Source organism: Chanodichthys erythropterus, chromosome 14 (assembly GCF_024489055.1).
Source record: "Chanodichthys erythropterus isolate Z2021 chromosome 14, ASM2448905v1, whole genome shotgun sequence".
Lineage (NCBI taxonomy): Eukaryota > Metazoa > Chordata > Actinopteri > Cypriniformes > Xenocyprididae > Chanodichthys > Chanodichthys erythropterus.
The window spans coordinates 31,098,925-31,126,694 of NC_090234.1; the positions used below are offsets into that span (position 1 = coordinate 31,098,925).

Sequence of the window (27,770 nt, forward strand, 5' to 3'; positions counted from 1 at the left end):
CTAAAACAATATTTATACACTAGACGGTAGTGCATATAAGTGCGTAGTGTAGGCTATGGTGCATTATTTGGGCCACAACTTGTAACTTATCAGAATTGAAACCTATTAAAATTGTGTTACATTGTATATCTAAACATGTTCTGTGTAATTTTTATATCACTGCCTGGCTTTATAATTTTAATAAAGGCCACAAAATGTAGGCTTAAACTAGATTTGCAATTTTAAACCCTACTCTTGTGGATCATCCTGAAGGCTAGTGTTTACCTTAAAATGCACCCAGAATAGATACAGTAGTATTTGAGATTTCAGCTACATCGGTGACAACATGTCATAATAATGATTGTCCACTTTCTGTCCTTTTGAACTGCTGACACATCACTAATCAGTCAGCAACACAAATACCACTGCGGCCAGTCCTCCGCCACGCCAGTCCCCATCTCATGAGGGATGACATCACAGAGATTAGCTGTAGCTCTCTGATTCCTGGTACAAACATTTCAAACACAAACACTCACACCAGTGGCAGAGCTTTGCACTATCAATAGAGGCTTTGAGCATGCAGTGAAACCATTCCCTTGTTCCCCAATGGTGCAATGATACATTGTAAGAGCCGTGAATGGAACTGTCCAGTCATACTGCTGACATAATTCAAAGAGGGTAACAGCCCTGAAACTCCTCAAGTTAACAGAAACCAGTTATTTGAGTTACCACAGAGATTAGGACTGAGTTCAGAAGCAGACTAGTGACAACCTGTTGTAATCTCTCAGGAGAATTTGAAGAAGTGTTCCTCATCCACTGCCTTCAAAATGAGGTAAGAACTCTCTATATTTTCTTAGTTTGCCTTCCTGCTGTTCCAAGCTCCGGTCTTTTCCCCTCTTCCAGCATTGTAATTCACTTTAATGAAAGAATGTGTAGTTATAGTGGTGATTGATTTAGTCTGAAGCAGAACATTTGCAAAATAATGTGCTCTATTACCTGCTTAATGAATTGCCTCTGTCCCGTTTGTAGTGTCATAGAATGGAGACTCACATCTTGTCTAATTACACCACAAACTAATAACCTTATTTACATTGCAGTTGTCACACATGTGATTATTATCATGAACAATTTGCGGCCTAAATAAATGTATGAATTTGGATCCCCACAGATCCAATCTCATCCAGTAAACGTGTTGTCCTGTGTGTTTCTCATATCAAGTGTATTGAGTATATACCGTAACTCTGTTATATTACCTGAATTACCTGAGTTCATGTAATGGAAATACTGTCTTTTAAATTAACCCTAACATTTGAGCAGACAGTCCCTGCGTTCCATTCGGAAGGGCTCATCCCTATGCCCTAATCCTTTCAAAGGGTTTATACTCCGGAGTGAGAGCTTCGTAGGGATGAAGGGTGTAGGGGTAAAAAAACCCTCTTTTTTTGGAACGCACTTCTGCGTCATCTTAACAAGACAATCAAGCCTTCATCTTTTTTCCCCTGGTTTACTCTTTGTATTAATACGCATTCAAGCTACTGCTGGCCTTTACGCTAAAAAGAATGTATAATGTGTCTATGTATTTGAAACATTGATAAAGGGAGCTGTAAAGTATTTTTGTTGAAGTACAATGTCATTTTGACCATAATAATCAAATCTAACTTGTATAAATATTACAGTAGTATAGAAAAATACTATACATACATTTATAAGTAAAATTGAACTCTGAGCCTTCTGTACCTATTCTGTGACTTCAAACTTCCCTGTGCAAAGGATCATGGGGGCCCGAAGTGTCCATCAGTTGTACCCTCTGAAATCCTTCATTCTGAAGGGCCCTTTGAAGTGGCCAGTTTTGAGCACTTCGGTTTGGAACGACCCTTCAATATGGCGGCCATGATTATTTTCACTCCGAAGTGCCCTTCGGAGGGCGATATATCCTGTTTGGAAGTAACAAAGTAACCGAGTAACAAAGTATCTTTCTATGTTGCTCTCAAACTGAATGAATCAAAGCATTGATTGAAATAAATTTCAGCTTTTGTTATTGGGGAATTTATCAGACCTAATAATTTTTAATCAGTGAGCAATACCATGCCAGTGTTTAGTAGAAGTATAACAAATATAACTAAAGGTCAACTATGTTTGTGGAGAATTTTATGTATACAGCTAAAATCTTTACTTTTTCTTAATACAACTTTAAAAAAAAAAAAAGATATTATCATATTGAAAAAAAATAAAATAAATATATATATATATATATAGTACAGGCCCATAAGCTCATGTCAAGATAAATTTAGTGATTTGTTTGTACTACCTGTTCTAGAAAAAGGAGTAACACCTTTGCCCGCTGCCCACAGTCCTATTGAGAGAAGAAATCGCAAGTGGGTTTGACTCCACCCCCTCCTTGCAGCCGTTGGCCCCTTGCCGTGGCCATTAGGAAGATTCTCAGTCTTACTGGAGCAATGACAGGTGAAATGAAGCACAAAATACTCTCTGTGTTTCTTTTTTGCTTTCTCTCTCACTTTGACACAAATTGGAATGAAAAGTATAAATATTCATAAGTAAAAACGTGAAGCAGGTGTAAAATAAGTACAGTGAAAAGACGTAAAATATTCTATTTTTATCACTGGCTTGTAATACTTTTTAACATCTCACCCTGGATTTTTTTTTTTTTTTTGATTATTTGAGAGAGAAATGGAATGGATAATTTAATTGCTATAAACATGCACCAAAAGTAACACATTTGTTGCAATTCAAATCTTTTTAATTAGTACAGGCAATATTATTTATTAGCTATGTTTTTAACCTAAATTATTAACATACCCTCATGTAACGCAGCTGTTTTCACTAAAGTTAATAAAATGCGTTTCTTGCATTGTTTAGTTGCGGAAAAGGTTTGTGGCCCGTGACATTGCGTGATATCCTGCCATTTCCTCACTTTCATGCCATTTGACCCTGACCTTTCCTTTCTTTTATCATTACATGTACCGTCAGATTGCAAAAAAATCAATGTCTGTCACCCTTTCTGGGATCACAAGACATTACATCCCCATGTTCTTTGATGACTTGTCTGTCACTTTGCATTTGGGCCATTGGCTCTGGAGCCGGTCAGGAGAGAGGGGAGGAGCCCCTCATTAACAGATTTCCCCCTCATATAAATACCAAAGTGCTGCAACCAGCCAACTGATATTAAATCCATATTTCATGCATTTTGCATATGGGGGCAATTATCAGTGACCGAAAAAAATCAGAACATGAGGTATTTATGCATATTTAGCAGACAAAAACACTGAAATGCAGCTAAATGATTTGCAGGGGTGTCTGCATTAAGTAAATGGTAATAGGAACACATATTAATTGTTTGAATTTTCAGACAGAAACACAATTGCAATATGGTACTGCTGTATCAAAACTGAGCAAATATCTTCAATTAATAAAATAAATATTTTCTTAAAAAAAAATTGCATAAAGTATTGTATCATCATTATCATCACAAAAGCACTATACAATTCTTAATACACTGGTCTTGTATTTGTATATCCTGTGGTGAAATTTTTATTTATTTATTACGTTTTTTGTCATTGTTTTTGTAGACGAAAGCTGTTAAGAGAAAATGTCTCTGAGGGGCCGTCAGAGACCTCCTAAACTGGAGCGACTGGAGTCTGTCATGAGCCAGTTCTCTGGGAGCTTGGACCAAGATGATCTACAAGACGACCCAGAGGAGCTTGACTTAAGTGGCCATACTGACCTCTGTGGCGGTAAACTGCTGGTTCAGTGTGTCTTTGCTTCTATCAGTGACCTCATAGGACAGCTGACCTCTCAGCCTACTGCTTTCATTATGTCAGATGGAGAGTGAGTCAGACGGTTCTATATTGGGCTTCTTCTTTTTTTTGGAGCAGCATATATAGTGCAATAGAAATGGTCTCTGCACAGCTGATACTGAATCTAATGTAAGGAATATAATGTACATAATGCAAGTACAAATGCAGGTGTCCCACTGGTTGCAGCAAGAATAGTTAAGATGCAGGATTCAGCAGTCCCTTTATTTAGCAATATAAACGAAGTAGCACTGGATAAACGTAGGAGAACAAAGTACACATATCCAACTTAAAATCGAAATGAGAATGGACAGGGGTGAAAAGAAAATGAGGGCTATATATACATTGAGTTAGCTAATTAACTGGAACAGAACAGGTGTGTTACTAATCAGAAACCATGGAAGTAAACAAGCAAAAAGAACACAGGCAAACAGGAACAGAACAGACCCAAACCAGAACACAATGAACCAAACATACCCCGACAGCAGGACAAAATAGCTGTGTCTTATTAGGTCGCATTGGGAGGCTGCATACGTCATCAAGGATGTCTTATTTAAGAAAAGTAACTGTAATAAAACTGACTGATATTCATTGTGAAGTGTAAAATACTGTTATTTCTTTCTTACTTTGCAATCTAACGGTTACTCTTCTTAAATATCGATGACATATGCAGCCTTTGAAATGAGACACAGCTAATGACTGTCCACATATTTTCGTTCTCATATACTCAATTAAATGCTACTTTTATTTATTATCATAATTTATCAAAAATGTTGACTTTTTCCCCATATAAAAACTGTAATATTTCTTAAAATTGTGACATTCAAAAAGACATTCAATTATTTTATACAAGTTACTGTGTAAAAAAAAGAAAAAAAGAAAAAGAAAATCAAACATTTTCTTTAATTTATGATAAATATAATTTGATCAATGACTGTAAATTAAAATTTGCTCACAAACCAGCAGTTCCCTACTGAGTGAATTTAGGCTAAATATGCAATCCTCTTACTTGCAACTGTGTAACCCATTGGTCACTGTGATTTGCCCAAGCAAGACATGTTCCTGGATCACAACATATTTTGTTGATCCTGGATTAACATTCCTGTCCGAAAATGTAGTCCTAACCTTGCACCCGTAACTTATCCCTGCAATCAGAGAGAAATGATAGGTGAATAACACTGTTATAGAAGCACCTAACCCTGGTTGTAATCCTAAACTTGACAGAAGCTGTAAACTTGTCCCTCAAATCTGACTGGTTGATGTTGTTCCAGAACAAAGATGTTGATCCAGGAACATGTTGCACTTGGTGAAATCACATTCTGACATTATTTATTTATTTAATTTTTGATAAATTTAGTTTATTGAATTTCAATGTTTCTTTAATGTTTCTTGCTAGGCAAATCCAAGTTTTGTATATACTGTATTTAGACGTGTCAGATTTTGGTAACAGTGTTGCAAAAATTGCAAACCTCATATAAAATAAATAGAAAATCCAGCTCATACAATATTTATTTTGACCTCCTGAGGTTGACGATCAATTTTTTTTCTGAATGTTAAGCACCTCACTGACCATTTTGTTAAAAAAAGATTTCAGGCACTGTCTTTTTAACGTATTCATATAATGTGCTGTTTATGCTCACTTTTAAATCAGTGCATGTTCATTAATATTTCCAGGAACAATATTTCAGCAGGTAAAAGCACATACCTACTAAAATCATTATCTGATACAGAGCAGATTTAGCTTTGAGAAACTTTCAGAGTACACAGCATACCATACACCTCCAGCTGGAGCCTTCAATAGCTATCCTGCTGACAATCAAATGGAGCCTCTCCATGCTATTACTGCACAACTTCAAATGATGAAAAGCCAAACAAACTATTTGTAAAGTAGCTATACTTTTTGATTGCTAAGATGTTATCAGCCAGTCTAAAATACAAGGCCAACATGAGTCTGAATGATTACCACAGCATCTAGGTGTGTGTCAATGTTTTCTTATTGATCTCAGTTAGCTCATATGATTATAACATTTCAATATTATGATTGTTTTCAGAATCAAGGAACATATCGTTTCAAGCAATATACAACTTTCTTCCATTCAATTCCCTGGATGGTGTTATATTTCTTGAAGAAGTGCCAATCCTGGTGCAGGTTACAGAGGTGGAGCGATTCACATCTACAAGGGTAATAAAAATGAAAACACTTCAAGTAAATCACAAACACTAAAAATGTTCTAAAACACTTTTTGAACTATAATGCTACTTTTAATAACAGGATTATTTACTAAAGAATAAAATTAAAATAATACTATGTAGTATTTAAATTTTGTATCCATCCACCTTATTCCTGACTATCCTACTGCGTTTTAAATTATGGGTTGCATTTCCGGTTTGGGGAACTTCCATTTAAAAAGACTGAAACAAATTGTTTCAAATTATAAGGTTGCCCTACAAATAAAGCTTATCCGTCAGTTTGACTGAATGAGTTGTCAATTTTTCTTTCATGTTTTATTTTCAGACTGTTCTCCCGATATAATTTAGATATATCCCATTAATAATTCACTGGAATGCACAAAGTATCTCTCGTTTTTCTCTTCAAAGCCTCACGTCTCTTTTCAGGTTTGTTTTCACAGGTAAATACAATTTATTATCTGTAAAAATGATGGAAATCACTTTGAAATGGTATCACGCGATGCTGAAGTTCATGAACATTTTTATTAATGCAACGTATATTACATAATACAGATATATATATCACTACCCTGCTGAAAAATCCAGCTAAATCCAGCCTAAGCTGGTCAGGCTGGTTTTAGCTGGTCTCCCAGCCTGGTCATAGCTGGTTTTAGAGGGGTTTTGGTTAGCTAGGAGACAGGGAGGCTGGGAAACCAGCTTAAACCAGTTGAACACTTGCTAACCCAGGCTGGGAGACAAGCTAAAACCAGCTACTTCCATCTTATACCAGCTAAGACCAGTCAACCAGCTTAGGCTGGTTTTAGCTGGATTGTTTTTAGTATTTAACCCATCCGTTATTGCTGTGGAAAAAATCTTGCTTTTTCATGGCCTGTTGAAAGTACCTTGCTGATGCTTTTACACTTTTAAATGTCCTTTTAATGTTCGTTGGTTGAGGAGTGAGTATAATAATGTCATCTCATTGTACCCAGTTTTAAAAAAAAAAGTATTATTGCATTCATAGAGCGAGAATTTCACTGACTGTTTACAGCTTAACGGAAGTAACACCCATAATTCGTGCAAAGTGTCATGGGCGTAGCAGGAATAAGGTGGATACATTGGTACCAGATATGTACAAAAACGTATTCAGTCAGTTCTTGTTTCTTGAAATGATCCACTCAAAGGTGCTGAATCCCAACCTGTATACTGTAGAGTTGAGCCACGGAAACTTCAGTTGGAAAATCAAGCGTCGTTTCAAGCACTTCCAGGCACTTCATCAGGAGCTGCTCAAATTCAAGGCCCTCTTAAAAATCCCCCTGCCAAGCCGAATGTAAGATGCACTGTATTCATTTCATCTTTATATGCATACGCTCTCTCACAAACACACCACAAGTCTTACAAAAACGAACTCGCCTCGTTGCTTTTTGAGCTGCTAAGTGTTTTCATTTTTCAGTTGGGTGTACTCAATTTGTCCCAGATGTATTCTTGTTAGTGCCCCTAAACCCTACGAAAAACCTTTTTCTCAGCCTCACTGCACTGTTACCTCTCGGTTAATCAAATCAGAGGTGCTTTCATGGACATGCAACCCAAATCTTGTCAAATATTGACTGTCAGATTTCCTGTTTTTGACAGACACTCAGTCAAAAGGAGGTCATTCAAAGGCCACAAACGGTTTCACGGAGAACACATACCAACATTACCACGAAGACCTGATGCCCTTGTCAAAGAGGAACAGCTCATCAGCAGAAAAGTTAAATTATTTATTTTAACTATTGTTAGAACAGCTTAGATTTGCCTTGGCATGCCATATGTGAATGCCATTGTATATCAATTAGTATATAGAATATATATATATATATATATATATATATATATATATATATATATATATATATATATACACACATTTTATATGCATAATTAGGGAATTTGCTGGGAATATTTATAATTATATTTAAACATGTTTTATTTTTCTTTCTCTGGTCTTTGTTTTGTTCTAACAGTTGCAACTTGAAGAATATCTGAGGAATATATTGAAAAGGCCTTTATACAGGACACATCCTACAACGGTAAGTCATAGCTCCAACATTATTCCTTGTCTTTGCTCCTAGGAAAATTACTGTGGCTGTACCATTTGATGGGAATGTAATGTCATTATGATATACAATGATGCTGAATGATCAAAGAATAGTATTATCATGCTACCATGCTCAAAATATCATAAAACTATGGTACTTTTTGCTAGTGTATTACCATATTGTACTAATATTATCTATATGTGCAGTACTATCATCTAGCAATAGCCCAGGCATTAAAAAAAAGAAAGAAGAATGGTTCAGTTACCATTGTGTCACATGATGGCAGAATGAAGGTTCTGGAAGGCGCTCTACCTGCTGTGTCCCCACTCATTAAAACAGGCTCTTTTGTAGAGAACGTCTCTGAGAGATGATTCCACACTAAGCTTAGTGCTTCACAGGCTAATTCTCTGACAGTCACATAATTAGCATTCGTTTGCAGGGCTAATTAAAGAGTACCTGCACCCAGAAACATTCGCACCCTGCTTCAGTTTTCACCTCACACTTCTCTGGTTAATTATTAAGGTAGAACTGGACTGTACAAAGCAGATTCCAATTTGTGGTTCATTTTAGTCTCCATAAATAAAATGATTCAAAGAACCATGCTTAACTGAAATAATGATAAGCAAATTTGGAAGTAACTGGTGTGAGGCTCATATGCATTTGCCATAAAGCTGCTTTGAGACTTATTGATGCTAACTGAATTTTATTTCAGCTTGAATTTTTGGAAGTGAGTCAAATCTCATTTATTCAGGATCTGGGACCAAAAGGAATGTAAGAATGTACATAGTAACATAAAATACAATAAAACAATCCTTGGCTTGATTAGTATTTGTTCATTCATCATATATTCATTTGCCTTGACAAAAGTGAAGGTCTGATCTTAAAGAAATCTGGAGGAAACACATTCCCTGTATGTTACTGGTGCGGATCCAACAGCGTCTGTTACCGGTGGTCCAAAAGGTGAGAGCTCTTCTACATTCACGTTAGGCTCAGGAAATCATGTTTTTCAGGAAATCATAATACTGTGTTGAAAACCAACCTTTTTATTTTTCACCTTCGTTCACATCGTGAGGACAGAACATACTGTCTTCCTGAGAAAAACACTTCAATCAGTAGTGTGTGATCTTCGTCTCTTGGTTTCATGAGTAAGAACACCAAGCCCTGAAATGAATATTGGTGGATAACAGATGCTGGTGTTGAACTATCTTCATCTGTGCAGACGGGGCTGTTATTGTTTTTTCTTTGACAAGCAGCTACAGTAACATTACACTTACATAATTCGCATGGCTCTTAAAAGCAAACACTGGAAGATTCGGCCCCAATTGAATTTTGCTCCTCGGATTGCGGCCTTGCTGAGCCTTTGGGTCGTGGCATGTCTTCTGTTGCGGTTGTTTACTTATTTAGGTTATTATGATGTTTTCCCACAGCTGATAGAATGGCTCTCCCCCTTGTTTCAGCTCTCATGTGGTGACTGCTTCATGTTTCAGATGGCTGGTGGTAAAAGACTCCTTTGTTCTCTACATGAGGCCAGAAGATGGCCAAGTAGGCACCGTGATTCTGTACGATAAGGGATTTCACATCAAAATAGGGACACGGGAGACCGGAGTCAGGCACGGAGTCACTATTGAAAATCTTTGCAGGCAGGTTGAGATAAATGTGTTTTATACTGCAGATATTTCATCATGCAGTAATTGTTAGGTAACATGCTATCTCTCTCTCTGTCTCTCTCTCTCTCTCTCTCTCTCTCTCTCTCTCTATATATATATATATATATATATATATATATATATATGTGTGTGTGTGTGTGTGTGTGTGTGTGTGTGTGTGTGTGTGTAGTATACTGTTAAATGTGTTCATTAAATTATATTTATTATATATATCATATTTTTTATTGGATTTTGCTTGAAACAATGAAAAACAGTTTTTCAATGGGGTAAAATAAACTTAGTATTTTCAGTATTGTAAGATAACTGTAAGTTAGATAAATTGATCTCGTTTAAAAGGATTTTTGCTTGAAAACAAGTGACAAAAACAAGTATCAATCAACTTTTTTTTTCTTTCTTTTTTGACAGGGCTCTTACTATCAAGTGCTCCACATACAGGCAGGCTCGTTGGTGGGGGCACTCCATAGACGAGTTTTCTCAAATGTTTGGGCAGGACTTTCTCAGGGAAAACCGCCATGGGTCTTTCACACCTGTTAGAGAAAACACCATCTCAAAATGGTGAGCAATTATTCAGTCACAATAATTACTTAAATATAATATTCCAATTAAAAATATTGACATAATTCATTCTTTCTAAATATATTTGAATGTGCAGCATTTTCAATTTAATTTAAAATATTACAGTAATCTCAAAAGTTCAACTAGTCCCCTATTCTTTGTTCTTTTTATGTCAACATGTGAGCAACACGTACCAGAACATTTTCTCTTAAATCTCTGTGAAGTACCCTGACACAGTTCTTAAATGAGATACCCTGTTCTCCCTTTGAAGGTTTGTCAACGCAGCTGGATACTTTGATGCCATAGCTGATGCCCTGGAAGCAGCAAAGGAGGAAATCTTCATCACAGCCTGGTGGTACAGATTAGAATCAGCAACAATTACTTTTCATGTACCTAGCTTTTACAATTCTGTCGCACCTCTTAATGTAGCATACCAGTGGAACATTTTCATTTTTTTGTGTCGGAAATATGATTTTATCAAAGATGGACAGAGATGTTTTAAAATAGGAGATTGTACAGAAAGAATACATTACAGGTTGTTTTGTACTATAGAACTCTGGTTTCATTGGCTGATCATTTTAACAGTTGTTTGGTTCAATAGCTGCTGAACCAAAAACCTGTCCATTTTTTTTAAAGAAATATTTTATTTAAAAGTGAAATTTCTGTCATTATTTACTCACCATGTTGTACGAAACTATATGACTTTCTGTGGAGGCGAATTAAAAAAAAATTATGACTTCCCATGGCACTTTGACAGTAGAAAATTCTGTCAAACTGCATAAGCCCCCCAATGTTCAAACCAAAACTACGCCTTTGGCCAGGACATTCTTAAAAAAATTCACTTATTGTCTTTGATAGAATAAATAAAACCATAAATGTTTGGGATAATGTGAGGCTGAATATGTGGTAACAGAAATTCAGTTTTTGGGAAACCTATGCCTTTAAAATGACAGAAATAAAGAATGAAAGTTGTGTGGAAGCTGTCAAAGCTTTGATTGGTTTTGATATGGCCCTCAGGTTAAGCCCAGAAATCTTCCTCAAACGACCGGTAGTAGATGGGAACATGTGGAGATTAGACCATGTCCTCAAGCGAAAAGCAGTGAGTCTGAACACCTGCTCAAATCTGGACTTCAGCCAGTTTAATTTACTTCTCACACATCCATACATTATGTCACACCTCGCAGTTTACCGAGTTCTTTGGTTTTCCCAGTTTGACAGTTGTTTAACATCATTTTGTCTTTTGTCAACTCAGCAACAAGGAGTGAAGATCTTTGTCCTGCTCTACAAAGAAGTCGAGGTAGTGATGGGTCTCAACAGCGAGTACACAAAGAAGACCCTGATGGGACTTCACTCTAACATCAGGGTGAGTCGATCAGTATGTCAAACATTGTCAAAAGCAGAATCCTGTCCAGAAATGACAGTATTACAGAGGAGACCCGTCCCTCCGAATCAGCGTCCCACTCTTACGTTTACCCATATCTCTCTAAGAACTAAGGTTCAATCAAAACAAATTATAGAAAGCACGAGAGCACTCAGCGTGCCCACTACCTCCCCTCCGGACACTTAGATCGTATTTGGACGTTGCCTAAATCCTCTGTAGTAGAATGAGGGGGATCACTCTGTTGGGAACCCTACGGATTGTGTCTGAAGATGGTCAGGTTCTTCTTAGCCGATTGTCTCTAAAAGAGCCTGAGGCTGCAAGTCTGCTTCCTCCCCTGGTGCCACAGAGCTTCTATGGCACCATAGCGCTGTGGTACTCATCACCGTAGCACCCCAGGCCGGTGCGTGATTGACATGCCGTCACATTATCTTATTGGAGCGCTGGTTGAGTCTGGGCAGAGGAGTGACACTGGGAAGTGGCTTGGGATCCACACCCCAAGGACGTGTGCTGCAAAGCAGCTGGATGGAGGTATTCCTGGGCCCTGCTGGTGTAGAAACACCTGCCAGGGGCGGCGTCCTCCGGAGGCTCCGCCAAAGCTGGTGGAGACGCAGCTGCTTCGCACAAAGGTTAACACCATCTACATTGTGGTGTTATTTTTGGCTGAAGGCCCGCTGTATTTATTTAGCTCATATTTGGGAAATTTGGTTAATTCACAAAAGTTACATTCTAAAAAGTAATGCGTTAGCTCAACAAAAACAATTAACTGTTTGCATCAGTTTTTTTGAGTTATGACAACTTTGAATGAAATTATGTTCAACCAACAAACTATACTGAGTTAGAAGAACTTAATAACTAAGTTTGTAAGAAAAACACAAATTTTAAAATTAAATACTCAATAAATGAAGTCACTCCAACTACTTGTCGTAGCCCTGGAACCAATTAATCTTAAAAAATTTCAGTTAATATCCACAGCTATCATAGCACATACTAAATGTAACTTATTTAGCATGTAAAATTAATGTAATGTAAAGTAATATATTACTTGTCACTGGCATTAGTGCAGTCATTGCTTATAGAGTCAATGTAGTGTTTAATGTAGTGTTTTAGGAATCCACTACCCAGTTTCCAAAGTTATTTAGACAATTTCATTAAGTTACTACAAATTAACTAAAAAAAATCAATTAAAACAAAAATTTGAGTTTATATTACACAATATTAAGTTAATTTAATAATCAACATTACATCATAGATCAAAGAACATTTAGGTGATCATGATCCACACATTCATATATGTTCTGACTGTATATTGTATATTTTGGCACATATTTAGTACATAAGCAATTGTATTCCATGAACACTACCATTTAAATGTTTGGGATTGGTATGATTTTTTTTATATTTTTGAAGATGTCTTTTATGCTTAACATGGCTGCATTTATTTGATCAAAAATACAGTGAAAACAGTAACATTCAGAAATATTACTTTAATTTAAAATGTTTTCTAGTTTATATTTTAAAATGTTATTTACTTAGCTTTTTAATTTACTGAATTACTCCAGTCTCTAGTGTCACATGATCCTTCAGAAACCATTCTAATATGCTGATTTCAAGAAACATTCCTTATTATTTTCAATGTCGAACATTTTTTCATAATTCTTTGATGAATAGAAAGTTCAAAAGAACAGAATTTATTTGAAATAGCAATATTTTGTAACATTAGAAATGTTTACTGTCACTTTTTGATCAATTAAATGCATCCTTGCTAAAAAGGACATACAAACATACAAGAATTAGAATGTAATATTCTGAGCATACCCTCAGTCTTTATTCTTCTTTAATAAAGAATTGCCCAATATCTAGTTCGTTTGAGAAAAGGAACCTGACAAGCTGCCCATCTCTACTGATTGACAGGTCATCCGACACCCTGATCACATGCCCTCCACAGCATTGCTCTGGGCTCACCATGAGAAGTCGGTGGTGATTGACCAGTCACTGGCCTTCCTGGGAGGGATTGACCTGGCCTACGGAAGATGGGATGATTCCCAACACCGACTGACTGATGTGGGGAGTGTGAGAAGAAGCCCTCAGCACAGTCCTGCTCTATCCCCCAGCCTTACTCATGTAAGACCAGCACTATTATTAGTGGTACTTGCTGAGGCAAAAATCACTATTACAATACTACATACAGTTATTTATCTCATAACCCGTTATGCTCCTGTAATACACTACAGTTCAGAAGTTAAACACAGCAAACGCAACTCGCATTTTGTTTAGAAAATGTAAAAATCTTTATTATTCAGTAATGGATCAATAATGGATTTAACCCCTCAAATCAAAGATAGCTTCACAATGTGAGCTACAAAGTTTTGATGAGTCCCTTGAGATTAATTTGTTGGATTTAAATATGAATAAAAATAAGAAAAACCTAATCCTTGTTATTCCCTAAAAGGATTTATATACATGGAGAGGGCAAATCAGAAATAGATGATATTGCTTCTTCACAGAGGCGTAAGTGATTTGGACAGGAATAAACTTCCTGTAAATGTGACCCATTGAGAGTGATGGCCCACAGTGGCCATGCAATGTTTTTCAACATGCCATGCTATTGCCAGCTGGGTGTTTCTGATATCTGTCAAAGAACTCAATGGGGGAAGTCAACACACACCTGACAGAAGCCTGCTAAAGCCTCTTCTAAACATGTGAACCAGTGCTACCAAATCAATTACATTTTATATAACTCTTTTCACAATACATATTGATTCAAAGCAGCTTTACAGAAAATACTCAATCAGTATATTGAAAGTAACATTAAAAGCAAAATGTCAGGTACATTAATCTGTTGGACCGCTACGTATTTGTGTATTATGTTATGAGGTAATTATATTAATCTGTGATTTATACTTAAAAACATTGATGGCTAACCTGAATTACAGTTGTAGTGATTTATATTTTGTATAGCTGTTCTAACAATGGTGATCATAAAGGACTGGTCCAGACTGCATTTGAGTTGTATGCTTACTGGGATTGATTTTGCGGCTGGTGATTCAGGGCCTCAGCCTTCTTATTCTTTTCTTTTTCCAACGAACAAACGTAAAATTGCAATTACGGAGCATCTGGGGCACCCTTGAAGGGCCTGCGGTTGATAATTCCAGTCCTTCTCGCTGGGCCTTTCCTTCCCCCCAGAGAGCTGCATTAAACATAAAGGCCCTACATGGATGAGTGAGTCAACAAATGACTGGGGCCACTAAATGGGAGCTTGATTTCGTCTATATGCCACCTCTCCCGGCCTGCTGCCTACCTGCCTGCCATTGTGTCATTAAATATGGGTCTGAGCTTTTAAATAAACATGATTTGAACCCTTCAGATGAAGGCACTTATTGCATTTACTAAGGGGCTTCTCTTAGCATGCTTGAGTGACTGTATCTATCAATGCGGGGCTTCTCAACTGTAAAATCTTTGCTAATATACATGAAACTGTTACAGCTGTTGGTCTAACCTTTCAAAACGTCTCCTAAGGAGCACAGTGATATTTGCACTTAATAAAATTATGCCCACCAGGAGAATAGTGCTCTGACATTTGCCATTTGTCAAGTCGAGGGCACTATGATCCCCCATGAGCCATTAACTCTCACACATCAGAGGGCATTTTACCCTTGTTCAGACTCCACGCAGCAGACTGGAGTCACTTACACTATCGTTTAAGTCATAGCTTCCCTGGACTGATGCCGCACGGGTGGCCATTACCGCTCCCTGCGTACTGCAGGCTGACAGCTAGCCCGATATAGCAGCCATATAGATAACATGGAAGTTTTCACTGTTGAGTTTTTTAGAATGTGTGTTGGAAAAGATGATCTTGGTTCTTTGGCCCTCTGTTGTGCACCAGTGAGAGTTTAGACTAATGTCTCCATCCATTTAAAAAAATAGTATACCAAAGGTGCCCAGATGGTATAATATTTGTGGTGGAGCATCGGTGTTCCCACAATAATCTAAAAACTAAAATCTAAGAATGGGATAAATGTCATATTTTCAAAGTGAAATCAAATGTTCTAGTTAAGTTAAAAGGATAGTTCACCCAAAAATTAAAATTCTGTTATCATTTACTCACCCTTATGTCATTTTAAACCCATATGACTTTCTTTCCTCTCTGAATCACAAAGAAAGTTATTTTGAAGAATGATGCTAACAGTTTTGGTGACCACTGACTTCCACTGTATGAACAAAAAACACTGAGACATTTCTCAAAATATCTCCTTTTATGTTCCACAGAAGAAAGAATGTCATACAGGTTTGGAATGACATGAAGGTGAGTAAATTATAACAGAATTTTTATTTTGGGGTGAACTATCCCTTTAAAGCTTTAAATAATTTAACTCTCTTCTTGTGTGAGTGCAATTTCTATAAATTTGAAATTTTTCTCTTTTTAATTTAAATGTAAATTCATTTTATTATTATCATTTTAATTATATATTTATTAATGCACAATTCATTTGTTAAAAGATGTAGGAACCCTGAACCCTTTTTGGGGGGCTAATATTGCCCACAACACTTTGCACTATGGAACAGGAGGAGTTTGTGTCAATTTCCTGTCCACTTTTTTAAGAAAATGAGACTGAAGTTTCCCACAGCAATTGTATGAACCTAATAGTATAATTTTTCCTAATGAATTTTTGATCATCAGCAATATTATTGGTCTTATCTATGTTTATACATGTGTTGATTTTTGTTCTGTAGCAGTCAGTTGCCACAGTGGAGGAGGGTGAGGAGATCAAGTTTAATGTGATAGTTGAAGAAATTCAGACTGGAGAAGGAGGAGATTCAGTCTCAGTGGAGGACCAAGGTGAGATCTGTGTGAGCTTCACCCTGCCCATAGAGGAAGAACAGGGAGAAAACAACAGAGGAAGACTGCTAAGAACGCCCTCAGAGAAAAGTCGCCACAGCTCTGATGGAACAGAGTTCAGTAAGAGGAATTCAACAAAATAAATGACTCCAGGTTATATAGATATGATTATATTTTATATACTCTCTAATTATTTTATTTTAGTTTAGTTTAGTTATTTATATATATATATATATATATATATATATATATATATATATATATATATATATATATATATATATATATATATATATATATATATATATATATATATAGATAGATAGATAGATAGATAGATATCTATCTAGCATTTTAAAACTTTATTTTTCTAGTTAATTTTGCTGTTCTGGTGCCGACAGAGGTGCAGAGATTACATAGTGGTGCAATTAATTAGATAACCGAGACTATTTGTGTTTTGTGTGTAGAACATCACAGTAGGAATAGTCTTAATTCCAAGACTCCTCTCACTCGGGAATGTTACACCAAGAGCTCGTCTCTACATTCCAGCGATTCGTACTCTCTCGGCCTGCATCACTCTCTCCCTTTGCCTTACGGTTAGTACACACACGAAACTAAACACATCTGTATGACATGCATATACTGACACATATAACCAGTATATGTAAATTCATACACACAACTAAACCTTATTATTCATTCACTGAAGCTGACGTTGAATGACACAGCAATGCGAACTAATCAATCTTTAATAGTTTATAAATATATGAATTGCTACATCTGTGTAATGTGTTGTGCATCTGTCAATCTGTTTCAGAGACCAGTTCCCTGAGAAGTTACATAGGCAGTACTGAACTCTGTGGAGAGACTCGTTTCTGGCACGGCAAAGACTACTGCAACTTCATCCTCAAAGACTGGGTCAAACTCAACAAGCCTTTTGATGGTACGAAACAGTTGAATTAAACCTGACTGGTGCATATCTGTAATATCACAACCACAGCCAAAATATCTACTTTTTAAAAGTAGATCTCAGCTGATTTATTTTGCATTACAAAAATATCAGGACACCGAAACAGGGAAGCTTTAGGCCTTAAGACAAAAAACAAACTAGTAAACAAAAAAGACAAAAATGACAACTACACTACACATTCTTTGATATTTTAAGTCAAATTCATCAAATGAAGCAATCTCTCCAACACAGGAGTGAGGAAAAGAAGACATAGAAGTCTTTTCCAACAATCCCATTCTGTAGTCAGTATGTGGTTATTTTCCCAGCTCTATTCTCTTGCCAGAGGGAGATAACTTTATTTTTGCATCTCTGCTTTGTAAATGTGAAGTCCTGGTTTTGTACATAGTGCCAACTAGGTAGGACACAGCAGGAGAATGGAGGAGTCTGAGAGATGAATGTAGGGAAATACTCTAAGATGGTTGTGCATTGTCAAAGACGGTGAAAGAGAAAGAGCACACTGGGATGCCTTCAAAAGGCCCGTCTGTCATCTCTGTATAATGGTTTGGTTAATGTTATTATGCATTATAACAGCTGTTTGTTGTTTATTTTTCTCTGGTTAAGACTTCATTGACAGGTATAAGACACCTCGGATGCCCTGGCATGATATAGGGGCGATGGTTCATGGAAAGGCTGCAAGAGATATTGCACGGCACTTCATTCAGAGGTGGAACTTTACAAAGGTAAGAGGAATTAGATATGATCTTGGCAATCTTTGTGTTTTTCTTGTGCAACAATAAAATTAAAGGCAAAGAGAATCCTGAGAAAAAGACTCTCTAGAGCTTCAGAAAAGATGTCCCAAACTGTGCTCAGAATTGTCAAGATATTTGCATCATATTCTTTCAAGATCAAATGTCCTGAGCTGTACGTTATTTTTATAGCTGCACTCTTTCTCTACCTAGATGACTAATTTGTGTCTCTTTTTAAACAATTTTGGAAGAAACCTTTGAGTAAAACATCAGAAATGAGAACCTGCTGAGCTGAAAGAGCAGCCTCTGAGCAACATAATTTTCATCTGGGGGAGTTTTTCATTTGAAAGTACTATAATAGAGTGTTACAAAGTGTATTGGCAACATATTGTATTGTTTGCTATACAGTATAACTATAAAGCATGTCTTCTTGAATGTCCAGGAAACTTTGCTTTTTTTAAACGGTTAGAAGGTGCACAAATACCACCTCCATTCAGAACTCTAATTGTACGAACTAAAGATCAGAACGCATACATGAAGCCGAGGTTTCCACCCTCTCTCAAGTGTTTTTGAATAACCATCTTTATTAGCTTGAGCTTAGCACCCCCTGCAGTTGCTCATTGTGTCCTGTTCTGAATGCCGTCAGCATTCAATGGTCGCCCGCACTCTCAGCCCCCTTTTAGAGCAATTAGAGGCCTTTTTACTTTGATTGTTCAGTAATTGAATTGGTTTGAGGCCTGTATGATTTCCTTTGGATTATGCCAGTCATATTTCAGGCTTGGCTACCGATCAGACACTCTGCTGGTGAATAATTAAAGGAGAGGAAGCCAGGTGTGTGTGTGCGGCAGAGGAGGACAAACAAAAGCCAGCTGAATGCCTCTGATGAGGTGTTTAGTGGAAATGAGAATTTACGGCTCAAAGACAGACTAGTCTCATTTATATCTTTTGCTGTTGATTAGGGAACACCAGTTGTCACATTCACAACAAAGAAAGTATTGTGTAGTGGGAACAATCCTGGAAGTGATTTTTTGTGTGGAAGGCGTTATGAGATATATTTGAGGACTTTTCATATATATATATATATATATATATATATATATATATATATATATATATATATATATATATATATATATATATATATATATTACATTCATTTACAAATAATAATGCATTTGTACACCTGTGCTACACTTGCTATTATTTACTGATGACACCCAACTAGAATTAGCATATTCAACAGTATGATCAGTGTTTTAACTGATAATGTTCAGTACCTGTAATACAAATAAAAAAAAAATTAGTTTAAGTTACGCTTTTTTTTTAGAAGTGTGGTGATTCAGACATGTGATTCACTATCAAGGTCACTGGAGTTATGAGTATCGCTTGGGCAGCTGCCAACAGCCCGTGAGCAGAGTTAATGTTAGTTCTCCCTCATCAGGACTCAATGGATTTTAATCAACACATTATGCCAGTTGTTAATTGCCTGAGAACCATCTGTTTATAACCACACAGCCCAGATTACCGCTTGCCCACAGTGTAAGCTGACATGGCATACAGCTCGCTAATTTGCACCATGAGCACTTCCTTCAAGAGGGGTGAAAACGTCAAGTAAAATAAAACTTCCAAAGAAACTCAAACTTATGTGAACAAATCTTTTTTTTTTTTTTTGCTTTTTGCTTTGTTTTAATAACACTTTTCAGAAAGTCTAGATGAATCAAGAACACATTCGTTTTTAATGTGGCCAAATATCATGGAAAGCATTGAAAATGATAAAAAAAAATATTGTTTCTTCCATATGTAGATAATTGGTAGAGGGTGGCAACATAGTTTTCCTTTGTTTCCCAGGAAACAAAGATTGTCTCATGTTCAAACGACCTTTGAACCATGTGCCGGGCCCAGTTGAAAACAGTCTGAGTGTAGTCTAGTTAGGACAATAGCCATTAAAAACCTAGTTTTCGGAAAACCTTCACACACATGGCCATCAATTTACTGTAATCAGCGGCACTGTCTAAGACTAAACAGAGACTTTTATTCAGCCTCAAACAAGTGCTCTGTCTCTGGGGAGTGGAGGTACCAGGCAGGGGTTGATGGTCAGCCCAACAGGCTATCTGGATGTGGCACAGTAATTAGCGCTCTTTAGGGGTGTGATTTTGGAGTCAACATCGGGCATTCTGTCTGATCCCAATCAACTCTCCTTTTATTTGCTAGTTGGTGAAGAAGCGGTCGGGGGTGACGTGCTACCCCTGCCTCATGCCCAAGTCTCTCTCCGCACCCATGGTGCCAGCTGAGTACGACGGCAAATCCACACAGGCTAACGTTCAGGTGATATTTCTACACCAAATTACATGAGTTCCATCTTTGTACTGGCAATATTCCCCCAGTTTCGCTAGTCCTAGACTAAAATGCACGTTTGAGCAGTTTTAACTGAAAGCAACTTGTACTGATATCTTAAAATATGTCAGTGCCACTGTTTTGTCTCAAGATGTACACCAGTAATGTTTTTTTCTAGTGAACGTTCATAAGAACTACTTAGATGCTCGAATTGAACTAAGGCCTAATCCTGGATTAGGCTTGGCCCTGTCTGTGAAACTGGGCCATTAAGTTATTTTTCAGAATCCAAGCTTGCAGTTATTTGTATTTAGAGAAATGTGTGTTTTGTGATAATCATTCATTGTGATTCTATTCCTTTTTCCCTAAACAAACTAAAACAAGGTTTTGAGATCTGTGTGCCAGTGGTCTATTGGGTCAAAGGTCCATGAGGAGTCGATTCATTTAGCCTACATATCAGCCATCCAGAACAGCAAACATTTCATCTACATAGAGGTAAAATACACATTATAAGTAACGCGAGTTATGCAATCTGATTACATTTTTCAAATAAAATAACGCATTACTTTTAAATGTATCTATTATAAATATCTGAGTTACTTTTTCAAATAAGTGACGCAAGTTACTTTGTTTTCCCATTTATTCATTGACACCTCTCCTGTCCCCGTGTTGAAAGACATCAGGAGTGAGATGCAGAGGTGTTGTGTGCGCTGTGTAAACATTATGGTGATTGTAATTCTAGACTACATGTGAGCATGCATTTACTCATCTCACTTGCACAAAAACAGATTCAGTATCCCTCAAAATGAATAAAAACAGTGAAATGCAAACTCAAAATATTATGCAATAATTAAATATGTTAAATAATACAAAACTTTGTTTTTAATCTCACTTTATTGACCTATGTATTTGCTGCTGACCTTTGAGGATCCAATTCAGCCTTAGAAATAAGAAAAATGACTAGTTAAAAAGATAGTTCACCCAAAAGTGAAATTCTGTCATCATTTACTCACGCTCAAGTTTTTCCAAACCTGTATAAATTTCTTTGTTCTGCTGAACAGGGTTAGGGAAGATATTTTGAAGAATGTTGGTAACCAAACAGTTGATGGGCCCCATTGACTTCCATAGTACTTTTTTCCCCCACACTATAGTGTCAGTGGGGCCCATCAACTGTCTGGTTACCCATATTCTTCAAAATATCTTCTTTTGTGTTCAGCAGAAGAAAGAAATTCATACAGGTTTGGAACAACCTGAGGGTGAGTAAATGATGACAGATTTTTAATTTTTGGGTGAACTATCCCTTTAAATATCACATTTGTCTTTATTTATTTATTTATTTTTTTTATTATTTTATTTTTTTCATTGCTGAAGTAAGAGTGTTGAAATTTCTTCTCCTGCATCCAATTCTTCTGCAATCTAGAATGGCAGCAGCTGAAAGCTTTGTTTGAGCTGCGCCCTCTACTGTACACAGGTGTGAATTTGCATTTCCTTCAGCCTGAGGCTTATTCATTTCACTTTTGGTGTGAACGGGCCTTTACATGTACATTTGCCAAAAACAGAACTTTTGTTTTGAAAAAACAAACAAACAAACAAACAAACAAGCCCAGCCCAGGTGAGAAAAAGTAATGTAGCACATTACGTTCAATAAAAATATCTAAGTAACATAATTAGTTACTTTTTTAAGGAAGTAACACAATATTGTTACTTTTTTTATAAAGTAACTTTCCCCAACACTGACCACAAATACACATCAGCTACACAATTTGGGATTGGGCCTATGCCGTGTCTTGAGAGCAGAAGAAAAGGTTTTTATTTTTTTAGGGGCGTAGTAACCATAGATAAATGTTATGACATTTTATTTACCCGTTTATTCATTTAAAGTATATTATTGTTATTCAAATGAAAAAAAAAAAAAAAAAGCCTTTCAAAAATGTTAAACAACAACAGGGTTATGTAAGCATATTAGGGCAGATTTCTTTGTATGTTTTATTTATTGTTCCTTTTAAAGGCACAATAGGTATCAAGACGGGACTTGAGCAGAAATCATGTTCATGGATGAGATCATTAACATTACTGTAGTGTAAAGCAGAGCATGGCCTAGTGCTGTGAGAGCAGAAATGGGGCCGCTGGAGCGATTGATAATGAGAGTCGAGCGCGACACACGTCTCGAGAATAGTAGAACTTTTATTATGTCAAGTCAGCACTTCTGCTTCTTCCTGTCATTTGCATGTGGGATAAAGCAGTGCTGTTTTATCATATTTATCACTTGTTGCACACTGCAGTAAACTAGATCGATATTAGGCATGATAAAACATTCACTGTAAATCAAGAAAATGAGATTTAAACAATAAGACTTACTGTGTTAAGCTATATAACATGATTAGTTTTCTGTCGATAAATGCATCCACAAAACACATATTAAAGCATCATTGGTGTTTCCATGGTTTCTACAAAATAAAACCCGGAAATCAAGGGTAACGCCTCATTGAACGGCGACTTACGGACATGGTCCGTGTCCTGATTAAAATTGCTTACATTCTTGGAAACATTTGGGAAAATGTAAGGACACAAGTCAACAAAATATATAGCATTTTTCTAGTGTCTTTTGGATAGTTTAATCCAAAAATCTTACATATTGTGCCTTTAAATACTCAAGGTCACTTTATAGACATGACCTTGCTTCTAAGAAAGAATTCATTTCTTTCAGAATAAGTAAGACAAATGCTAACACTTTACAATAAGGTCTCACTTGTTAACATTAGTTAATGTATGAGCAATATTAATCTTTGTTAACATTAGTTAAAACATTAGTAAAAATACAACTGTTCATTGTATGTTCATGTTAGTTCACAGTGAATTAACTAATATTAACAAATACAACTTTTGATTTTAATAATGTATTATTAAATGTTGAAATTAACATCAACATTCTTAGTCCATTAACTAATTCTAACAAATGAAAACTTATTGTAAACTATAACCAAATAAATAAATAATCATTTAAAAAAATAAATCTTACAGCAGACATTCTTTTTTACAAATATTTCAGAATATTATTTTTATATTTACTCTTTTTATAGCATTTTTGATCATATACATGCAGCTTTGGTGGGCATAAGAAAAATATTACTGATCAAAACAATATGTATATCATGCATATTGTTTAAAAAAAAAACTAAAATTAAAAATTTTTAATAAACAATTGATCCGGAACCCTGTTTTACGATATTGTGATTCTTGCACAATGCTTCAGATGCAGTTCTTTTGCCACATTTTCAATGTTTAGTCTTATTTAAACACTTTCACTGCATCTCTCTTTCAATCATCATCTCTCTCTTCTCCCCTTTGTCTCTTCATCTCTCTCAGAACCAGTTCTTCATCAGTTGTGCTGACAAATCCATTCACAACAGCATTGGAGATGCACTCACTGAGAGGATCCTGCGGGCGTACAGGTGCATCGTGACAATAGATACACTCTTTATGAACTTGAACAAAAACATCATAAGGCACAACTAACTCACAACAATTCATTTCCATTTATGACTCGGCCACAGGGAGAAGAAAAATTTTCGGGTCTATGTGGTGATGCCCCTGCTGCCCGGCTTTGAAGGTGACATCTCGTCAGGGGGGGGGCAAGCCATCAAAGCAATCATGTACTTTAATTACAGGTAATAACCCTCCAAACATGCGTCTTCTGTAATCACCAAATTGCCACAATTAAGGGCAAAAATGCAGCCTGAACGGTCGCTTGCAGCAAATTACACGTGTGTAATGTGGAAACAACGGACCCCGCTACTCACGGTCTGCAGAGAGACAATTACAACCCCAGCTTGGAGGCTCAGCACTAGGCTAGATAAGGGGAGCAGAAAGGATGCTGTGGTAACTGGGGTTCAGTGAGCGATGTGATTGGTCGGGTGGAGGCAGAATTAAGACACCTGATTGGTGCAAGACAGAAAGTAGATGAAATGAAACCTCTTTTTCTCCATTACAGGACAATGTGCAGAGGGGAGCACTCCATTATTGAGAGGCTCAAATGTGTGAGTAAGTAGACTAGTATGTAGAAGTATAAATCTAGAATATAGCTGTCACATTTGCAAAGATGATGGCCATCAAATGTGGATTGCATCATTTTAATTTATTATAACAAGATGAGGATGAAGAAAGTATGTGTATATATTTGTATTTGTCTATGCAGTGGCAGATTGCTGGATCAAGTACATCTCATTCTGCGGTCTGCGCACTCACGCTGACCTGGATGGGCGTCTGGTCACTGAACTCATTTACGTGCACAGCAAGATCATGATCGTGGACGATTGCACTGTCATTATTGGTCAGCCAATCTCCCCACACACATACTGAAAAATAAAATTGTTCTCAGGAAATGGTATCATTTGTGCCAGAAAATTTCAGGGATTTATTTAATTTAAAAAAATTATGACAATATTTTCCCACATTTAGCCCAATGAAGCCAATGCTATAACTGAACCATAGGTTTTGCTTGATATTAAGATTAGTGGTTGACAAATATATATATATATATATATATATATATATATATATATATATATATATATATATATATATATATATATATATATATATATATATACTGACTGCCAAGGTGTATTTGGGAAAAAAACAGCATGTGTGTGTGTGTGTGTGTGTTTTCCCAAATACACCTTGGCAGTCAGTATATATATATATATATATATATATATATATATATATATATATATATATATATATATATATAGCCATATATGAGTGTGTAAATCCTGAAACGCACCTTTGTCATGTTGTTTGAAATCTTTGAGCTGTAAAACCATTATTCGCCACTAGGGGGCACTGCACTCATACAAAACACACCTCGTCTTGACATGAGCAGAATAACAAACTCCAACAGATGTTTATGAAAAGAGAAGTCACGCCTGTCTCCTCAATCCCCACAAATGCATTATTAAAATCCCATTAACGTCGCTCAAATCCTGTTTGTCTTTATCAATTCCAATTATCCTCTTATACTTATGAATAGGCTTTGAAGACTAAAAACAAGAAATCTCACTGTTTTTCACTGAGTGTGTCCTTGAGGCTCTCAGTAGAGGTCACACCCAAATACAGATCCAGAACACGCACCCAGCACTCCCCATAGGCATTAACCATGATAGTAGGAAAAGGAAAAGTGTCTGATAGGTATCTGTGATCTGCTTAGGCTCAGCAAACATCAATGACAGGAGCATGCTGGGAAAGAGAGACAGTGAAATGGCTGTGGTTGTTGAAGACACAGAATTCCAGCCCTCTGTCATGGATGGAGAGAGTTATCAGGCTGGCAGGTTCGCCTTGTCTCTACGGGAGGAATGCTTCAGGTCTGCTTTTCTGTTACACGTGAGCAACATGACAACAGGATTTCCATTTGCAGTGGGAGGTTTTACAGTCCTGCGACATAGCCTATATTATTCATTGGATGAATCTCACAAAGAAAGAAATATATATAGACATATTAACATATATAGACACTGTGGCATTTACACACTAAATCAGCACTAAGTTTTAATTTAAAACTAATTACTCCAATTATACACAATAATGAAAGTAATGCAGATGTACTTATAATGTATCTGTAAATATTTGGCGGGTTAAAAAATATTTTTTACATAAAGAGAAGACTCTTTATGTTAAATATATGTTCTTATTTTTAATTTTGAGGTGAAATATGAACTAGATTATATACAGCCTAATGCAACCTATTTGCTTTATTGGTTACACTTCATTTTACAGTACCGTAGTTACATTGTAATTACTCAAATAAGTAGTGTACGATTAACTAACTACATGTACTTACAATAGAGTTACAGTTAGGGTTTGGTTTAGGGTTAGTTACTTGTAATTATGCATAATTTACTGTTATTTCTATAGTAAGTACACATACTGTAGTAACGTGTAACTACGGCACTGTAAAATAAAGCGTTACCGCTTTATTACATTACAAAAGGTGTTATTTGGAGTATGAAAACAATCTCTCTTTTTAGGCTTATTCTTGGCTTGCTGGGAGACAATATAGACATCAGTGATCCCATCAGTGACCGATTCTACAAGGAAATCTGGATGGTGACAGCAGCCAAGAACGCCAGTGTGTATGACAAGGTAAACAAGTCACGCTGACCTTCCTCACCGCACACTTTAAAAAGCCCTTGATTTATTCTTAGAAAAGAGCTTCCTTTTATCACTGATCTGAGAAAATGTGATTAACTGGCTCAGTCAATAGAGCCTGATGTTTACTTGTGGTCTGATTTTGCATTTTCGCCTTGTCATTGAAGTGCTTCAACAATCTAATATTAGATAAATTTGCTGCAGTTTTGGTCTTTTAAAAAAATTATATATATATATATATATATCTTGTATATCTTGACCGTCACTGACTATCTGTGCAGGTCTTCAGATGTCTGCCGACTGATGCAGTCCTGAACTATAAGATTCTGAAGGACTACATGTCACGTCCGTGCATGGCTGGCGAGGACCCTGCACAGGCCTGCGCTGAACTCAAGAAGATACGAGGCTTTCTGGTCCAATTTCCCTTGTACTTTCTGTCTGAGGAGAACCTTTTCCCTTCCTTCAACTCTAAAGAGGGAATCATGCCCATCGAGCTGTGGACATAGACTCTTTGAAACTGTAATGGCTACTCTCTCTTTTGATGCTTGTCATCTAATGATGCTATATGTGCCGTCAGTAGCATGCATACTTTTGTAGAGCAAAAACTACCTCTGAGCTATCATCCATAGACGCTAGCTTTACATGTCGCTGTGAAGTCTCAGACAGTCTTAGCGTGTGCAAACCTTCATTCTTCTGCTGTATATTTGTCCATTGTCCCTGCAGGTTTATAACTGAACTCTCTTAATGAAATATACATGGACACTCTGCAGCTGTTGTAAATAATTAACTTTGTTCATCCAATAATTATTTCTTTACATATATATAGTTCTTTTCATTTGTTCCTGAAAATACAGGGAAAAATGCTTAAAATAACAACACAACCACTTCAAGTAATATCACAGTGACTTTAAATTTAAAAGCACGCAATAACTTGCTGCAATTTTAATTTTTACAAAACATATTAAGTACATTATTTCAATATATTATTTAAATTAATCTTATAACTTATATATATATATATCTTTATTATAATACTTTAACATCTGGAAAAGTCACAGTCACATAGACACATATAATATGGTTACATTAAGTGTCTTGCCATGTAATCTGTAAGCCCACAGTTTT

At 36.4% G+C, this 27,770-nt stretch overlaps 1 protein-coding gene across 9 annotated transcripts; it reads left to right on the forward strand.

Annotated features, from left to right (window-relative positions):
- The first annotated feature begins 652 nt into the window (after window positions 1–652).
- On the forward strand, window positions 653–27,159 carry si:ch211-168k14.2 (phospholipase D1). 9 transcript variants are annotated; one of them, XM_067408941.1, is made up of 29 exons: window positions 653–811; window positions 2,294–2,439; window positions 2,965–3,229; window positions 3,564–3,728; window positions 5,840–5,970; window positions 7,139–7,284; window positions 7,587–7,704; window positions 7,958–8,023; window positions 8,745–8,803; window positions 8,900–8,992; window positions 9,520–9,672; window positions 10,105–10,254; window positions 10,526–10,609; window positions 11,272–11,353; window positions 11,507–11,617; window positions 13,547–13,756; window positions 16,367–16,592; window positions 16,940–17,068; window positions 17,290–17,415; window positions 18,043–18,161; window positions 20,379–20,492; window positions 20,883–20,993; window positions 23,865–23,950; window positions 24,053–24,166; window positions 24,490–24,539; window positions 24,694–24,828; window positions 25,708–25,861; window positions 26,525–26,639; window positions 26,927–27,159. In XM_067408941.1, the coding sequence occupies exons 4-29, from the start codon at window positions 3,584–3,586 to the stop codon at window positions 27,149–27,151; spliced, it is 3,252 nt and encodes a 1,083-aa protein (XP_067265042.1). In that variant the 5' UTR covers window positions 653–811; window positions 2,294–2,439; window positions 2,965–3,229; window positions 3,564–3,583; the 3' UTR covers window positions 27,152–27,159. The 9 variants fall into 9 exon arrangements, 7 of the variants coding, with proteins under 7 accessions (XP_067265042.1, XP_067265041.1, XP_067265045.1 ...); XR_010897089.1 differs by lacking the exon at window positions 2,965–3,229 and having other exon boundaries at window positions 25,708–25,880; window positions 26,927–27,058; XM_067408940.1 differs by lacking the exon at window positions 2,965–3,229.
- The last annotated feature ends 611 nt before the right edge of the window (window positions 27,160–27,770 follow it).